We start from the raw sequence: 18,961 nt of genomic DNA, 5'->3' as shown, positions 1-18,961 counted from the left end.
AAATTTCCAAGAATAAGAATAAAAACGCACACACTTACTGCTAAGTGCTAACAACTTCAGCTCCACACCTTCTCTCTTCTCCTCTCTTTATATACAACACGCCCCTCGTTTTCCTCTCCCTGCTTAAATCTCTCTCTCTCTTCCTGTTTCTTGCGGCCAACGCAGCAGTCTCTTGTATTCCTCTGGTGCTCAAATTCTACTTCATCTTAACGACTTTTAGTTAGATAGCTAGCTAGATAGCTCTAGCTAGCACACGATAATCGATCGCTTTTTTTCTTCCTTCTTCCCTCTCAAATTTATTTCCTTTCCTTTTCATGTCCTGACTCCTGAAATATACACCTACAAGTAAGGAAGCAAACATCATGAGCTGCAATGGATGCCGAGTTCTTCGAAAGGGTTGCAGTGAGAACTGCATTCTTCGGCCATGTTTGCAATGGATTGAAAGCCCCGAAGCTCAAGGCCACGCTACCGTCTTTGTAGCCAAGTTCTTCGGCCGCGCGGGCCTCATGTCTTTTATTTCCGCTGTCCCTGAAAATCAAAGGCCTGGTAAATCTTACTTAAATACTCCATTTCTGTTGTGAGTCGAACCCTCCTTCAAACAACTATCCCCGTTACTTGCTACTTCTTTTTAACATTTTTTTTTTCCTAAAAAGAAAAAAAAGAAATCATTTTTCCTTATATTTTGGTAGCAGCTCTATTCCAGTCGCTGTTATTCGAAGCAGCTGGAAGGACGGTGAATCCTGTGAACGGGGCTGTGGGTTTGTTAGGGACGGGGAATTGGCAGGTTTGTCAGGCAGCGGTGGAGACGGTCCTTCGAGGCGGCACCTTGCGGGCGATTCCGGATCACCTCGTTGGTGGCGACTCATCCGACCTTGACGAGACAGTATCTGAGTGCACCACCGACATGTTTAAGCTACACCGTCATCAAGATCCTTTCAGCATAAATGCCACCAATTATCTCTACGGAAGATCGTCGGACGGTAGTAAGATGCAGAAACGGCGACGCAAGCCGGATGAACAGGCCGTCAAAGTGATGCAGTTGGCTGATCTTGATCTTAGCTTAACACCCGGTTTTGAGGGGGGTAAATATCGATGCCTTTTGCCCGAGAAGCGGCGGCTCGGTAGTCCTTCCATGAATTCTGAAGAGTCCGGGACCACCACTTGCTTCGAGAGTAATACGACTGATCATCAAGCTGGAACTGGAAGAGAGCGAAAGCTTTTGAGCTTGTTCAATTAGGTTAATATATTAATTTATGCCTGTATCCTTTTTTTTAATTTTGGGGTATTTATTTTTATTTTTAGGTTCCTTACTCTAAATTTATTTAAGGGTGGGAAAGATTTTCCCGGAATTATTGAATTCCGGCGAGTTTTTGCGAACCATCGGCACAGGATTTCCCTCTCTATGTATCTTAGTTACTAAAAAGCATGTTAGATCCAACAAGACGGGGAGGGGAAAATGAAAGTTTGCCGATGATTCCTTCATTTCTGTTTTAGCTACTCTTCTCTCCCTCTCCCTCTGTTATCATGTCTGGTAATAACTGTAGAAACTTGGAACATGAATAAATCAACGACTACTCGTCTGTTTTTTCATTTCCGTGAATTTTTCACTGCAGATGCTGAGAATCGCTGGGGGATGACTTCTAGTCATCAGCCAAAAATGTTTAGCAGCTCATTTAGATTGCTGAGTTTTTTTTTTATTAGAAGAGAAGAATGCATCGTAATTATTTGATGTTTATGAAATACTAAGGTCTTGTTTGGATTGCGATTTTTCGTCGGAAAATTACGTCATTTTCCGTGATCACATTTCCCTATTACCTTTTTCCCTCACATACATCAAATCGCTACAGTAATTTTTTCACGAAAAATCATGAAAAATGCAATCCAAACAAGATTTAATACAAAAAATTTTCTTTAGAAAATGACGGTATGCGCTTCATGTTCAATTCAGGTATAGTTCTTGGTATGACACACGACACGACTATTAATCGTACTAAGGGGTACGAAGGGCGACAATAAAATATGACGATTTTTGATTTGATCCGCTTGCTTGCTTTTGTTTGAAAGAAATGTGTATGGTGCAGGCGTTTCACAGACAAATTTTGTTAGTTTTATTTGCCTGCCTATCCCCATTACACGATTATATTCATCGTATCACGGTCATGAAGATCCAAACGTTTAGCAAATGCCTCGGACAAAATTAGCTGGAGTGAACTTAGTAGGTGTATTTTCAATAGCAAAATTTTTTTAAAAATATTTATTTCATTTTCATTATAAATATTTTTAAATTATTATTTTATTTTTAATTATTTTTTTAAATCTAACACACATTACATTATTGAGAAAAAAGAAAAAGAACGAAAGAGAGAGAAAAGAGGGTGTGTTACAAGAATATTTTAAATGATCTCCTACTCAGACACATCTCAGTATTTCCTTGTGTGGTAAACGTAATGCAGGTTCAAGATTGACCTCCATTGCCGATGGAATCATCCCAAGAAACGAACAACTTAGCAACCTCCTATGCATATGGACGAGCATCATCGTAAATGATGTTAAAAAAAAAAAAAAAAAAAGTAAGGAACCAATCCAATCCACAGGGATTAGTAGTATGGAATCTCAGGCTGATGCAGAGTTTGACCTTGTTACAACAATACGACTGCTTAGAAGTTAGATCCGTATAAGCATTACGTGGAAGCCGAAATATTTAATGTCTTCATCCGAACCAAATCCTTCTGGACTGGTCCTCCATATCTCTAGGATGATGACCAATTCATCTTCTACTGCAATATATGCAAAATAAATATCTTTGAGAACTAATTAACAAGGAGAAAAACTACTGTAAGCCGTCAAATAAAAGAAGAAGAAGAAGAGGAGCTGTGGTGCAGTATCTCGGCCTCCATTACTTGGGAAGAGGACCTTTCGGCGGAGAGAACGGGCTGTTTAGGTCAGGACAGAGAGAGAAAGAGGCGGCTTTTGGGGGTGTAAAGAGGCGTACATTCCATGTACCCACCTTCTTTCATTTTATTTTATTTATTTATTTATTTTTTGGCTTGAACAAGTTCGAATCAATTGATGCTACTATTAGTGCCATTTTTTTACTTTTTTTTTTATGTAAATGAAAGGGTTTATATCATTCAATCTATCTAATCCTCCCCTACTATTAGTACTATTTGATTTTCTTCTAGTGATCGTTTTTTAATATATACTATGTATATATACGTATATGTGTGTGTGCGGGTTTGTTTAACATGAAGAATTAGAGAATCACATCAAATAAAACTCGTATGAAAATCGGTACTAGCTTGCCTTTCTGGTAAGTGATTTACACCCACAAAGCAATTTTTTAAAAATAAAAAGAAGCAAAATTGAGGTCAAACACAATCAATCCATGTCTAATTGTTCTCCCAAAGAAGCCCCAATGCGAAGGGTGATGTGTGGAACAGCAAGAACGTGGGGACATGCCCGCCCGTCACAAAGCATCCAGGACACAGCTTGTAGTTCCTGCGGCTCCTGGGCGATCAGCCAACAGACCATAGTGGTAGACGACAAGTACGGTCCACGTCAGCCTCGATTTTGGCTGTCCTAACATTTAATAAGTCCTAAAACAAAAATAGTATTTAAATATATCTTAATGCATTAATACGCCCATTATCTTCTTATCTCATAAGTATATTTTATATATATATATATACACAGCAGCAGCGGCAGCAGCAGCGGCAGCGGCTGTACTAGACGACTAGTCATTGATTTGGTCTCCTCTTCCGCCCACTTGGGGGATGATGGGGTCACTTCGTCATTGTTCCTATCTTTGAGGGCACTCTCTAGTGGGTTCCATATCATACATCATTCTTTTGTTACTGTAAACTACTCTAATTTTTTGCCCTTTTCATTTCTAGAGTTGGTTTTTTTTTTTTTCCATACTACATATTAATGGAGCGTTTTTGCTATGCTGCGTCTCGCCGCAATTGCTTAATTGCATTTTATAGTGGCCCCTCGGTTCCAATTCCACAGTTGCCACCAAAGGATTTGTTGCTTTCTTCCATCCTCTCATCTTTCTGTTAGAGACTCTGTGGTTTATTTGAACGTAGACTTATCTATATATATATATATATATATATATATATATATATATATATTTACAGAAGGTGATTAAGGGCCGTTTGGAGTTGCAATATTTTTAATAAAAATCACTTTTGGATGCTAAAATGTACTTTTGAGACGTTTAATAAGTATCATCCTATAAAATTAAAATCAGGAGTGAAGTTTTTTGTGTTAAAAGTACATTTAAGAAGAAAAATCATATTTAGTGCTTTTAGAGTGATTTTTATATTTTAAAAAATAAACTATTATATTTAACCATTTCATCCTCTATTTTAAACTAAATAAAGAGATAAATGCATTTAAAAATCAATATAATAAGTACTTATTGAATATAAACCCAAACAATATATTTAATAAGCGCTTCTATTAGGTGAAACGCTTTTCAATGAAGTCATCGCAACTCTAAAAGGGCCTGACCTTAAGTATATTAATGCAAAACGCACTTTCATAAGCAACTTCGGCATTCGTCAGTGTTCAATTTTAATCTTTCAAAAGTAATTCCACCTTCATTTTAGAATTATTTATCATTGCATAAAAGGTCAAACTTTGTCATTAGTACATCCACTTTAACAAGGAAATTGACTTATCGAGATTTGAGAGGGCTCCGTCCCTATTACAGTTTGTTTTGACTCTTAATTCATTCACTCTTTTACTCTTTTTTGATAAATAAATAGTAGCATATTCCTAGTTTCCACTCCTTGTATCAATTGACATGCAAACTCCTTGTATCAACTCAAGCAGATGGTAGCAAACGTGAATGCGTCTGCATCAATCTTTCTCCTCACTTTCGTTTAGCTTTCCTCTCCTGTCCCGTACATGGAGCTCACCGATCTTTTGCGTCTTATTTAAAGGTGGTGATGATACCATCTGAGATTGACTCGGGCCTGTATTAAATGCCAAGGGACCATGATATCATGTATCCATAAGTTAAACCCGTTTTTTTTTTCTTTTCCTTGGGAAAATAAATTCGAGGACCTGATTTGCATTTTTTGAGGTTATGTTGAATTTGGAGAAGAGGTGTGGAGCAACAGTTAATGACAGGCAAGTTTGAAGTGGGCTATTATTATACTCCTATAATTGAGAGGCCACTAGGAGTTTGAATGTATCCGATCCAAAACGCGGACAGAGGACATTGTGATGCGGATTTCAGCGCCGCTCCTTTTCATTGAACGTGGCCAACCACGACAAATTCCAAGTTTCTGGGTGCAGGCCTGCTTACATCAAGATAATTTATACGTTGCATTATTAAATGCTTTGATACTACTATATATATATATATATTCGAATCGCACTCTACTGTTTTGAATAGAAACTTTTCGTGATTTGCTTCATCCATTCGAGTAAAGCAAGCGTCTCTGGACTTTTCTTTATTCATTTTATGTTTTGCATGGCTATGCGAAACTAGGAGATACTGTTCTCGTAAATTAGTAAGTTTCTGTGTTAAACTATCATATTGGTCGCAGTTGTTAATTGTTGCTTGTATCTAAAGTCTACTTACTGTGGTTATTACACTTATTTTATTTTGTTTTACATTTTATATATTAATTATAAGTTTGGTTAACGGGTGTCCAAATCTTACTTCTTTTGTTAGAGTGTTATTAAATATAAAGGGTGAAATAAATATGAATGAGTTTGGTATATATTAAAATGTATGTTGGTAACCGTTCTTATGGTCTCCGTTGCAAGTAACAAGAAAGGCAGATTAACTGTCACCAAAAACAAATTCAGCATACATATTGAATATTCCCCGGGCTAGTGATCTCCCACAACTATATATGGTAAATGCAATTCAGAGATGAATATCAGTGCAATAGATAGAAAGAATGAGACCTAAGTTTTGTCACTGCTTAATTACCGGTATTTAGTAATGAATTTCTTTTTCTTGTTTCTAAACTAAATAACTTCGAGGGGTTGCCCCAAAAAGTACGTATAGAGGTGCCTTTTATTTGTCTTCTGAGGACAGGGGCTGGTGCGTATGATAAAGGAATATGATCATCACACTTGGGAAATATGGTCCACATCAAAATACAACTGATACAACCATGCTGGCGGTACCATTCCCAATTTCTTGATTTGCTCTAACCATCGTTGGCACCACTTCTGATTTCTTAGCTGAAAGTTTCTCTATGACACCTGATATACCACTTTGCTATTGTGGAGGCCAATTGTGTATTTGTTACCTCGACACCATTTTGGGGTTAAAGACCCTATTTAACCCTGGTTAGGGTCTTTAAGGTCGAATGCCTGGTTTAAGGTCGAATGCCTGGTAGCTCTACCAGGCATTCGACCTTAAAGACCCTAAGGGTCAAGGGTTTGAATCCTGGGGAGGCCCTCCAAGGTACATCACCAGGGTCTTAACCCTAAAACGGTGTCGAGGTGACAAATCCACAATTAGCCTCCATAGCTAGCTATCTTATGTTCTTGCACGTCAAACTATCTATGGATGGTATTCAGCGCTTCGGCGCATGCCAAACCTGACTCAATTATGGCCAAATTTGCAAATGTCCAGCCGGACCAACAGACCCAGATGAAATAGAAAGAAAAACTGGTTCTGGTTATTATTTCAATTTTTGAGTGTTTCTTTTTCCCCCCCCCCCTCCCCACGAAAAAAAGAAAGAAAAACAAATTTACTCGTGTGCGATCAAACAATTAAGAATCATTGAGTTGCCAGCTCCCATAAGTCTATAATAGATGACATAATAATAATAATAATAATAATAATATGTTACCACCAGACGCTTAAGCAAGGTCTAGCTAAGACGTTAGGACCAAGCTAAGGAAACCGGCCAAAGATGGCAAGTTCTTTTAATTTCGATGTTAGAGGGACGAACAACATTGATGATTGATCTTTTCCAAAAATTCTGTCCCGTCTGATGTTCTTCAGCTGATTGTGTACTAGTTTATAACTACTCTTTTTGACCAAATATTAGTTTCCTTATCTGTATAAACAAAATTGGTTAATTTTCAGAAAAAAAAAGATTTCTTATGTTGCAATTTTTTACACTAATAGTTATAGATATATACTACATGTGTATAATTTAAATTTTAAATTTAAATTCATTTTATGTGATATGATTTAAATCTGTTAGTGTAAAAAAATTGCACATGAATGCTAATATGTCAACCTTTAATTTTTTTTCACCCATCTTGAAACATTTAATGAACCAAAACATTTGGACAGACTACAGCGGTAAAAATCACCATTTTTGTCCAAAAAAAAATTAGCTTTATATTTCTAGTTACAGAATAGATTGGTCTTATTTCATTTAATATTCATTATTCATTAATAGATGATAAATATAAATTATGATACTAAATGTGAAAACACGTGTCAACTTTGTATAATGGTATGGGAAAGGAAAAAAAATCCAAAGTCAATAAACAGAGACTCAAATAAAGAACTGGAAGCAAACTCAAATGGCCCATGGGACCTCGTTCCACTTATCTTTGCATTGGGTTTCAAGTTCGAAATTCTCTAAGTGGCCGACTGATTGAATTACTGTCGGGTGAAGGGCTTAGAATCTAGACTCCTCCGGCGGGTAAGCCTTGTCCAACATACAAACAGCCAAACTGTTGCTTGCATTGAAAGGGGTCCAAGGCTTGGACTACTTACAGTGGGTTGTTACTTCTGTGACCCAATCAAGAACCAAAATATTTTTATAATTAGAAAAGAAAAAGCAAAATTTTGCTTAGTAACAGTGCAACATAGATCCTCCTAATGTTTGGACAGAGTAGGGATCGCAATGGGGGCGGTTGCCCGCGGGGGTAGAAATGGGGCGAGGGCAAAATATTTACCCCTGTCTTAAAACGAGGCGGGGGATGGGGCAACATACACTCGCCCTGTCCCCCGCATAAAAAAAAAATATATACACACATATATATGTATATATGTACAAAAGTAACAAAACCCCTTATTATCCCCCTTAGTTCCTCCTTCATTCCCTCCTTCGCAGCCACCGCCGTCGCCTCCCATTCCCCTCAGTTCTAATCACTACTCAATTAATTGCAGGCGCAAAGGAGAGAGGTGAACTGGAAGGACGCGTGACTACATTATTTAAGGACATCAAAAAGTCAGGTGTGCCCACTTCTTTTGATGCATTTGAAGTAAGTCGTCTATTGTGGCTTAACTTGTTGTGACAGCATTGCAAGCAATGTCATTGTTTTTATTGATGAGGTTCACACACTTATTGGTTCTGGGACAGTAGGACGAGGCAATAAGGGATCTGGTCTTGATATTGCCAATTTATTGAAGCCATCACTTGGATGGGGTGAGTTACAAGTAATATTTCTTCCTTGTTACATGCTTTAGTGTGCATTATGTTACTGGATACTCATTGATACCTGGACAAGAAATCATGTTACACTGGTATGATCATGGATATTGTAAACTCATATTTCTAATCTTAGTTTGGAATTAGTAGCCGAAAGTTTCTAATCTTTCCTCGCGGGGGACCCCGGGGGAAACGGGGCGGGGGGTTGGGCGAGGGACGGGAGGAGTTATTTAACAACCCCGCCCCATTGCCACCCCTAGACAGGAGATTATTTACTCAAATATATTTGCTTCTATCATCATTACAATTTCCAATACACCTTTTTATTTTTTCAATTACCTTTTTATCTCATATACATCACATCACAAAAAGTGCTACAGTAAAAATATCTCAAATAATTTACGATCCAAACAATATGCACCCAGAAAGCCCAAAAAAAAAAAAAATCCATTCTTATGCGATAAAATGACTTTGAAATATTCCCTTGTGAAACACAAGCCTTTAGTTATTGCTTTGCTCCCTCTGAAATAAAAACCAACATTTCTCAAATTTCTAAAAATTCTGCTTGCTTCCCTCTTGCCCTTAAATTTTCTGAAGCAATTAATTCAAATCATAATTGAATGTTCTTGATAACCATGAAGTATAACTTACGTATACCTTCCTTCCTCTCATGGCGCCACAATGTAGACTATAAGGGCATTGTGGCACTTACACAACTTCACCTTTCCACAAAGCGTGGTATAATATATAGTATATGATCACAACGGGGCATTTACATTTTGCACTAACATAATACTACATACAATTCTTCAGACATATTTAATTTCGATAGTTTAAGCAATCATAGCGATGTGGCTTATGCCTCACGAAGGACAACGATATTATTGTAGTTCAAAACTTATAAGGACGAGATAACTTATCTGTCATTTTTTTTCCGGTCATCCATGATGCTTTGCAATTGCACATTTGAAATTTAAAGCTGTGGGCTCCTTTAAAAACCAAGAACAATGGAAATAAGCATTTGTTTCAAGAAATGGTGAACATGCATGGCCTGCCTGGTGTGTGTGCGTGTCTGTATAGAACACGATTGCTAGCTTTCCGCCAATGCCTGTGCTTTTTTTTCCGGATCAGCCTTATCAAAGATGTAACTAATCAAATATCATCATTCGGATGCTAATATGAACTCCGTACTTTTGGTGGGCAGAACGAGGGCTTTTTACAGGTTAGATAGATGGCATTTGCTGTAAATTCTTTTTCTATACCTATTCAATAATTGGGTCGTAAGAAATTCTTCAGAAACTTGAAAAGGGATCATACTAAACCAGCTCCAGAAAAGAAAAGAAGATTAATCCTGTAAAATTGAAATTTTTGTCAATGTTTATCTCATAAGGCATTTTATTTAGTGTGTGGATGGCCATCTGTCTAAGCCAGTTCAAGAGGAACGGAGAAAGTCATTCTCTTAGTAATGATTGATTGATTGGATGACTCCTGCAATCATAACATGATTTAAATTCACCCTATAAGTTTATGAATAGACAGGTAGTCAAAATTACCCAAAATTATACTTTTTCTCCCGGCTCGTAATTCCAAAACCGTGTCTCCATGCTTTCGGCTTCCATACGTTTTGGGTAAGTTCCGCTTGTTTAGGCTATGCTTGGATTGCTTATTTTTGTCGAAAAATATTGTCATTTTTCGTGATTACATTTTTCTATCACATTTTTTCTTCACATATATCAAATCGTTACAGTAATTTTTCCATAAAAAATGATGAAAAATGCAATCCAAACACAACCTTAATTAGTACTACTAGACTACTAATAGTAGTACGTAATTCAGCAAGTAAAATATGCGTAAACTGAAACTGGAACTTGAACCATTGAAAAAAAAAAAAAATACAAACCAAGTGGAATGTCTCCAGCACATGGGGTTATATGGAAATGGAACCTTTTAGTTTCATGTCACAGGGTCTTCCTTGTTTCATGTGATGTCGTACGTCCATGTTACAGTAGCGGCTAGAATGAAATTAAAACCCAGAGGACATAGATGCCAGAGAATTCCTTTGCGAGAAATTCCAAAAGAATAATGCTTCGACTGTTTGCTATAAACAGCGGATGTCCTCTAGCTCTTGTACCTCAAGTTCAGGAATCCTCCTCAATATTCTAATCCAACAATATATTAAACTTCTCACATTTTTTGACCTTACTTGATTTTACCTATGTGTATCTCTGCGATTCTTCTTATTATATTTTGCTTCATCAATTTGCTTGACAACAACCAACACCGGGGCTAGGATCTGATTGCTCTTATTATAACAAAACAATAATAATAGAAAACATAATCAAACTTCTGGCTCTAATTAATTTGAAGATAGTAGTATTATATTGTTGGGCGTCGTCCTTACGTCATCCTCACCAAATCTAATAGAGTATCGATACATGTACTGCCTTTATTTGCAAGGAGAACGTTGAGTGCCAGAAGCGTCGCCGAGGGGATGAGGAATCGAATTTATTTACAGAGAAACACGTACTTAATTTGTATAAGCGAATTGGGCTATATTTTTTTTCTTTTTCTTCCCATGTCGTTGGTGTTGGGGCAATGTCTTAGTTTTGAAGAACGTTGACTGGTATACTTGGTGTGCCGGGCACAATTGATTTGTAAAACGTACCACTTTATGTTTGGAAAACGGGGTGATTTTGTTCAAGTAGAGAAAAGCCAAAATTCTAATTCATTTTCCCTGAGGTCTTCTTCGATCCACAGCACAAGCTAAATAAATTTGTGGCACAGAAATTAAGTCATCAAAGTTTTGCTTTGGGTACGCACGTAGTTGTAAAGATCTTCTTTCGGTAATTGGTGGGGTAAATGAGTGGGACAAGTGAGAAATTGGAGCAAGAAAACGTAGGGAGGGAAAGGGATGTGAGGATATGGCGAGTTCTGGGTCTGTGGTAGCACAGCCGAATGGTCTATTTAAGTGGATTTCGACGGAGGACCAAAGGGAACAAACGTAAGTGCATCACGTGCAGGGGAAAGAAGATCCAAATATGGACCCGTTCCATATGGTGCGATATTCACATGGTATAGGCCATTTCCAGCACTCTTCGCTCTCCAGTCGCTTGCATGCCAGGTTTCATGCATATTTTTGGTGGATATCAAAAAATGGTACAGGATAAGATAGTTGTTGTTGTTTGTACTATCAATACATATTTGGATATTACTGCATGTCTAAGTAGCTAGCGTGTATAGTGTGTGAGAGAGAGAGAAAGAAAGAGGGACAGTGTTGGTTTTGGAGAATGTTGTATTAGCATTATGAAATTCCCTTACGGGAAGTGAGCTTTTTTTATTTGTGTGTTTTTTTTGGGGGGCGGGGGGTTAGGTAAAAAATAAGAGAAGGCAGATAATTGATTCTTGAATTATTAGCTTCAAAGAGTGGTAAAAGGAAGAAGGGTGTTTCTGCATCGGGGATGGGGAGACTGGGAGTTAGGTAGACAATTCGAAATAAGAGCTTAGAAAGCTACATGTTAGCTTCACATATTAATTAAAAAAAAAAAAAGAAGGACTAGTTTTTCCACAAGTATGACTCCCCGATGGTGGTTAAAAAATAAATAATTATAACTAGGAAAAATGATCGGTTTCATCCTTCACATTTCACAAAAATATTCTTTTTGTCCCTCATTTTTAAAATGAACCAATTTCGTCCTTGACATTTAAAAACTGAAATTATTACATCCCTGAACCCAAATTTCAATCTGAATCAAACCACCAATCAACCTGATTACAAATTTCGGGAATGTAATTGGCAGATCACTTGGTTAACTCAACTTGATATTCATGTGAAATTTAATGAACCTAAAAAGAAAAAAAAAAATTATAACATAAAAAAGAAAGATTAATCTTTCCTACATTATTATTGTATACACTGACGGTTTTATGTACCGCCACATCATTTTAATTTAGATTTAAACACCAAAATTTATATTTATGATACACATCTAGATTCGCAAGCAGATATACTAACAGTGCAAGAAAAGATTTACCAAAAAAAAAACTCTACTATTTCAAGACAAAGAATGACCTTTTATGTTATAATTTTTATTTTTTTTGTTTAATAAATGTCATGTGAATATGATGAAGTTGACCGAATAATCTATTAATTCTATTTTCGAATTTTATTACTGGGTTATTGGATGGTTTGATTCAGATTGAAAATTAGGTTCAGGGATGTAATAGCTTTAATTTTTAAATATCAGGGATGAATTTGCTTCATTTTAAAAGTGAGGGATGAAAAGAATATTTTTGCGAAATATGAGGGATGAAACGGGTCATTTTCCCTTATAACTATTTGATGGCATGAGAATTTCTGGTGGTTTTGTACAGAGAGATTGATATAGGAATTCCATCTCCAAAACAGCTGCTACATGTGAGCTACCGAAATGATTCCAGGTTGCTGGTTTTTTTTTTTTAACCATTAGCATAAACTGTTAATTTGCAGTAAGTAAATACTGGCCTGTTTTACCGGTACTCTTGCATCATGTGGTCAGCGGTGGAGGAGTTTTGCAATTATTGCTTGACAATTGGAGTGTGCAGTTTCAGTTTGATGCAGACATTACTTGCAACAATTTGACGTTATTCATGCAATGATGCAAAGGGGTCTGAAAAATACAGGTAACGTTAAACTATGGAACCTATGGCGGAATGTGTTGGCAAGAAAGCCGGACGGAGAAAAAAGGCGGAATCAGTAAGGAGTCTATTATCCTCATTGGCTTCGACAATGATCCTTCCTTTGTCTTATTGATTTTAATTTTTAAATGGCATGAGTCTCGAATAGATAATAGAATCAGCTGAAGAACAACTCAGCAGACAGACAGATATTGCAATTTCTATTCATATATATATTTCAGATAAATGAATAGGTTTATACTATATTTGCCTCATAATTAATGTCCATTTTCTGAAAACTTCAGTTAGTTTACATCCAAAAAGCACATACAAGCAAGCATGATCAACTGAACCCTTTTAAATATGCATGCAGGAAAGGATTATATAATTTAATTCTTGCAAGCACAAAGGCTTTAAATTGCAAAGATTGATGAAATAATACACAATTATCGTGGAAGTGGAATCGGTTATATATATATATATAATGTATATGCGAGGCAGGGCATAAATGATTTGAGCATGATGACCCGTGAGTGAGCCAAAGCTGAACTTGTTTCAGTCTTATGCTACGAGGAGAGTCTCTGTAGTAGCTGACAAATCCCAACTCTCACATATCGACAACCCTGTGGCCGGCTTTCTCACATGCCACCAAAATCCGACACAACTCTACTGTCTCTCCTTTAATACAAAATATACTACTATAATTATGCCATATTATCACTACCATTCCCTTCTCTGAGTTCTCTCTCTCTCTCTCCGTCTCTCTCTTCCCTTCTTGTGCTTATGTGTCTCTGTGGAGCTGTAAGACCCTTTTGTAGCCTTAAAAACGTTCCTCTCTTTTGGTGTATCCATACAGCCCTTTGTTCCAGCTCCTTTTGTGAGTGTGCTGAAAAAGCCTGCAAACTGAAAGAAATCTCTCTTTTGCCTATTTTGACTTCGCTCACAAGTACCTGTCTTTGGGATGAGAGACTCTCTCACAACTCCTTTTACTCTCCATAGCAAAAAATTGTAGTATCAAACTTGATAAAGAGAAGGAAAAACAAAAAATTAAAGGCTGAACAGTCTCTTTTCCTCGATTCCTTTGCAGAAATTTTCCCAAAATCTGCACCAACCGTTCATGGATCGCTTCCCAATGGCCAGGTACCACTGCTAGTCTAGTCCCTTTCCTTATATTTGTATCCAGCTTTTCATTCTTCCCCTCCTTTTCTACTACTACTATAGAAAAACTTGGAGTTTGGAATTACAAAACAGCGGTCATTATACCGCTCTGATTAATTCGACCCCTTTCCTCTCTCTGGAATCTCAATCCTTTCTTCCCTCATCATGCAATTCACCGAGACTTTACAGTCACCACCTTTGCACCAAATCTCACCGTTTGTGGTGCCCTCCATGAATAAGAACCAAATTCATCGAACAAGGCCATGGCCCGGTTTCCCTACATCAAAATCATCACTTGGTGGTAGCTTTGGTGACGCCAACTGCATGGAACAATTGCTAGTCCACTGTGCCAATGCGATCGAGAGCAATGACGCCACTCTAACTCAACAAATCTTGTGGGTTCTCAACAATATAGCACCCCCCGATGGCGACTCAAATCAGCGCCTCACGTGCGGCTTCCTTCGAGCTCTGATAGCCCGGGCCGCAAACAGCGGAAACTGCAAACTACTCAGCGCAATGGCTAATGTAAACACGAATATGGGGATCGATACCCATAAATTCTCCATCATAGAGCTAGCAAGTTTTGTGGACTTAACCCCCTGGCATAGATTCGGATTCACGGCGGCAAACACGGCCATATTAGAAGCTGTGGAGGGATATTCGGTCATTCACATCGTTGACTTGAGTTTGACTCATTGCATGCAAATTCCAACGTTGATAGATGCTATAGCTACCCGTCTCGAGGGCCATCCGTTGGTGAAGCTGACGGTAGCCTGCATCACGGACGGCATCCCGCCCATGATTGATCTGTCGTACGAGGAGTTAGGTTCGAAGTTGATCAACTTTGCTAGGTCTAGAAACGTAGTATTGGAGTTTAGGGTGATCCCTTCGACTTCCGCGGATGGATTCTCTTCGTTATTTGAACAACTTCGAATGCAACAAATTGTTCGGGCAGACAATGGCGAAGCACTTGTTATAAATTGTCACATGATGCTCCATTACATCCCTGAAGAAACCCTGTCCGTGGTCTCCAGTTCGACAACATTGTCAAGTCATCAACTTGAATCTTCTCAAAACGCATCTCTTCGAACGATGTTTCTAAAGAGACTTAGGAGTTTAGAGCCAACAGTTCTCGTTTTGGTCGATGAAGATGCAGATTTGACGTCAAACAATTTAGTCAGTAGATTAAGGTCCGCTTTTAATTATTTGTGGATACCTTATGATACTGTGGATACATTTCTACCGCGGGGGAGCAAGCAGAGGCAATGGTATGAAGCAGACATATGTTGGAAAATCGAGAATGTAATAGCCCACGAGGGTCTTCAAAGGATTGAGAGATTGGAGCCTAAAAATCGGTGGGTGCAAAGAATGAGAAGTTCGAGCTTTAAGGGGGTTAGTTTCAGTGAAGATGCATTTTCTGAGGTGAAAAGTATGCTTGATGAGCATGCAGCAGGATGGGGACTGAAGAGGGAAGAAGAGGATCTTGTGCTTACTTGGAAGGGACACAATGTCGTTTTTGCTACAGCTTGGGTACCAACTTGATGCTCATCTAAAATTATTGCCATCAAATCTCTAATTTCTTTCCCCCTGATTTAATTACCCCCTATTAACTGTTTTTCTCCTGTAGCTTGGCAGAATGATTTTAGAAATGATGGAGAATGCTGATAATCATTTTTTTTGTTAGTGGAGTAGTTTTCTTTACCATTGCCGGTCTGGTCAGCCAACTCAACTGCATTGAATGTAGACAAAAATATAATTAGCACAAGTTTTTGGCCTCTGATGAGGATCTTTTGCAAATTGACGAAATCCTTCAATGGATACGGTGCTAATCACGTCATATATATATATATACCTTAAATTCGGTTCTCAAACATTTTCTTTGTGTTGCCATATCTTGTGTACTGATTTGCTGTGCTGGAATGGAGGTTCAATTATGAAAGCTAGGTTTCTTTCCCGAGAACAGATTAATCAATAAATGCATCCTGCTTTTCCACATTTTAGTTTTCCTTCCCGCCTTGCTGGTTGGCGACGTAGATAATACATTTTATTCTTGAATACACTTATACACCAACCAATACGTATAATCCAAGATATCTAGGTCCAAACCTCTTACTGATAGACTTATGTTGAAGGTTTGAGTGGATGAAAGCAATTAAAATGCACCCCCAAAAAAAAAAAAATTCATTGGACAGTAAGTACAATTTGTTTAATATTATCAATCATTTTTGTAAGACGTAATGAAGTTGGGAAATGCTAAGCGGTAAAAATAGCCAAAACAATACGATACAAGTTTTGAGGTTTAGCATTGACCAAGCATAAAAGGTTTGTTGTCTTTTGGAATCTCTGACTTCAATGGATGGATGTAGTAGTAGTAGTAGTAGTACAAACATTTGATTTACAGGCATTTAAATAATTCCTTGCTTCCATTACCCAATTTTCTGCGGATTTAAGAAGAATAATAGGACTAGATTGGGAAATGGAATATTTCTTGGTCCTTCCATTAATTACCATGATGAATTGGTGAGGTAACTTGTAATTGACCATTATTTATTTTGACTGCGACCATCAATAGGCCATGCATGATTAGCCATTAAAGTTTTCGTCTCTAATGGAAACAATTGAAAATGTTGCACGGTATGACCTCTCCCTCTCACTATCCGGACATGTTCTTAAAGGACTCGCGTGGAACTAGCTAGTAGTTTAAAACAATTTGCCTAAAGAAAAAAGACTACTTTTTTGGGCACGTCTCCAGAGAATAATTTAGGACCCAAATATCCTGATACCATCTGACATGCGGAACGGGAAATTGTTAGAATTCAATCAATCTGACATTTTGTCTTAAGATCTTAAATTTGTTCTTAGGAAGCAGATGTACATGAAATAGAAATAAAGGCATTATTGTCCTAAGAAGTACCCTCTTTACCAAAATTATACTACGGATAAAAAATAGTAAACAAAAAAAAAAAAAAAACTAGTTTCGTGCAGAAAAAACTTCGTGAAGCATATTTCCAGAAATCAAGCAGCCAGGAAAGAATGGAAAGAACTGCAAATGAATGCTACTCAAAAACGAGAGACTGGATGCCCCCGAGGTGTTCTAGCCTCCTCTCTGTAAATTGGTATGTATAAACTACATCAGGGATAAATAGGAAAACCGTCGTGGATTCAGGATCATATGAAATGACCTTAAACTGAACCCGCGGTTTTTGCTTCTTCCTTTCGATGACCCAACCAACGCTTAATTCCGCAGAAACATCATCCGTCAAGCACCTGAAATCATCGCAGTCCTCCAGCTTCCATGTAAAGTCCTCTTTCTCACCAGCACTGTCATTCTTGCTAAGCGTCCACTCTGGAAAATCGTCTTCAAATCCATGGCAATAGCAGTGAATCCTGTCGCTTGATTTCCATAAAGACCTGCCTAGTGGAGCACGTGGAGCCTCCGATAGCATGGTTCCTTTCCGGTCAAATTAAAATCGCATCAAGGATATAACCTTCGAGAATCCCAGTAAAGGCTTCCATTGAAGAATACCTTGGAACCGCTCAGATACTCCAAACTGACTGGCGGAAGCTTTTCCTCAATCTCCATCCATTCAGCTGTTTCTGAACAGAAAATTGACAATTTGGAATATTGCTCGTCACAAAATTTTGATCTGACTAAGCACAAGACTCTGTACTTGAGGCAATTATGATCCAAGTCGGCCATCAGAGCATAGGAGATCCTGTTGGTTGGTTTCCGGGGATGAGGAAGGGCGATCTTTTCCCTCGTCAAAGGATTGCAGACAAAACATGTTGTCACATTGCTTGCCCAAGTCGTATTGCTGCAGAGTAGAAGGCCGTTACATGAATCAATGATTTCAACCACATCAGAACAGTCGACTTGCCATAAGAATTCCAAGGACGGATCCGGAACCCCACCGGCTTCTGAATTGACCGAAATATAGTAACATGTATTCCATTCCCCAGGCCAAGAAGATGCATTAATTTTCTGGAAAAACAACCCTGTGTGGGCTCTCCCGGCGATAGCTTTACAATTACGATAATGTTGAGATGGAAAATCTGCTTGTCTAATAAAATTGCAAAAGTACTTAGATACACACATGAATCTAAAAAGCGTTTGAGGAGGCAACCGTGAAAAAACCTCTGAAAGAACGTCAGTTCGCTCACGCAATCTCTCAAACATCCTTTGCTCTTCTTTATCAGTAGTAGAATCATCATCGCTTTTAAAATCGCTCACTACCTCTTCCAGTTCCAATCTCGAAGGACCCGACCTAGTTTTATTTTTACGGCAGCCCATGTTTTCCTGTTATCAAGCTGACCAAAAGCACCCAAAGAATCAAGTTCAAGCGGCAGGAAGAAAACAAGGCTACAAAATACCAATCTCTGTTAGAAGTTTTTATTTAATCAAGGAAGCGTACGGTTCATAAGTTTATCAAGTCAATCAGGACTAAAATTTAGCTGCAAGTAGTAGTTGAGCCTTTATGGAAATCCTAGTCCAGGCGGTAATTTGGATCTGTCCATCATCAATTGTATACAAGATTCCGAGTTTCTGTGGGATTGTGGCCCTGTTTAGGCAACATTACAAGTTTCTATTTCCAAAAAAAAGGGTACGAGGATTCAAAACCCTCTAGTTGTCTGGAGAATTGAAGAAGATACCTAATTACGTCATAGCTTTGACTCCTTTTGAGGATTGAAAATTCTTTTAGACAAAACACAAGTTCTATGACCATAAGGTTTTCTTCCTGAGGACAAGTTCCCCTTTTAGTAAATAAAATTAGCTTCAAGCA

General features: G+C 38.0%; 2 protein-coding genes across 2 annotated transcripts; both read left to right on the top strand.

Moving 5' to 3' along the window:
* The first annotated feature begins 42 nt into the window (after window positions 1-42).
* Window positions 43-1,590, top strand: LOC113702207 (LOB domain-containing protein 37-like). Its single transcript, XM_072060501.1, has 3 exons — window positions 43-185; window positions 347-546; window positions 693-1,590. Exons 2-3 carry the CDS (start codon window positions 363-365, stop codon window positions 1,235-1,237), a joined length of 729 nt encoding a protein of 242 aa, XP_071916602.1. The 5' UTR covers window positions 43-185; window positions 347-362; the 3' UTR covers window positions 1,238-1,590.
* Window positions 1,591-13,734: 12,144 nt separating this feature from the next.
* On the top strand, window positions 13,735-15,863 carry LOC113701538 (scarecrow-like protein 32). Its single transcript, XM_072058518.1, has one exon. The coding sequence runs from the start codon at window positions 14,346-14,348 to the stop codon at window positions 15,720-15,722; it is 1,377 nt and encodes a 458-aa protein (XP_071914619.1). The 5' UTR covers window positions 13,735-14,345; the 3' UTR covers window positions 15,723-15,863.
* The last annotated feature ends 3,098 nt before the right edge of the window (window positions 15,864-18,961 follow it).

Source organism: Coffea arabica, chromosome 7e (genome assembly GCF_036785885.1).
Source record: "Coffea arabica cultivar ET-39 chromosome 7e, Coffea Arabica ET-39 HiFi, whole genome shotgun sequence".
NCBI classification, from domain to species: Eukaryota; Viridiplantae; Streptophyta; class Magnoliopsida; order Gentianales; family Rubiaceae; genus Coffea; species Coffea arabica.
This window is presented reverse-complemented; position numbering and strand designations above follow the sequence as displayed.

What these genes read in the sequence shown, in the direction of transcription:
- LOC113702207 (XM_072060501.1), top strand. Translation starts at nt 363, where the DNA reads ATGAGCTGCAATGGATGCCGAGTTCTTCGAAAGGGTTGCAGTGAGAAC. An exon ending in CCCTGAAAATCAAAGGCCTG is followed by an intron (nt 547 to 692) that starts GTAAATCTTACT and finishes TTTTGGTAGCAG; the next exon opens with CTCTATTCCAGTCGCTGTTA.
- LOC113701538 (XM_072058518.1), top strand. Translation starts at nt 14,346, where the DNA reads ATGCAATTCACCGAGACTTTACAGTCACCACCTTTGCACCAAATCTCA.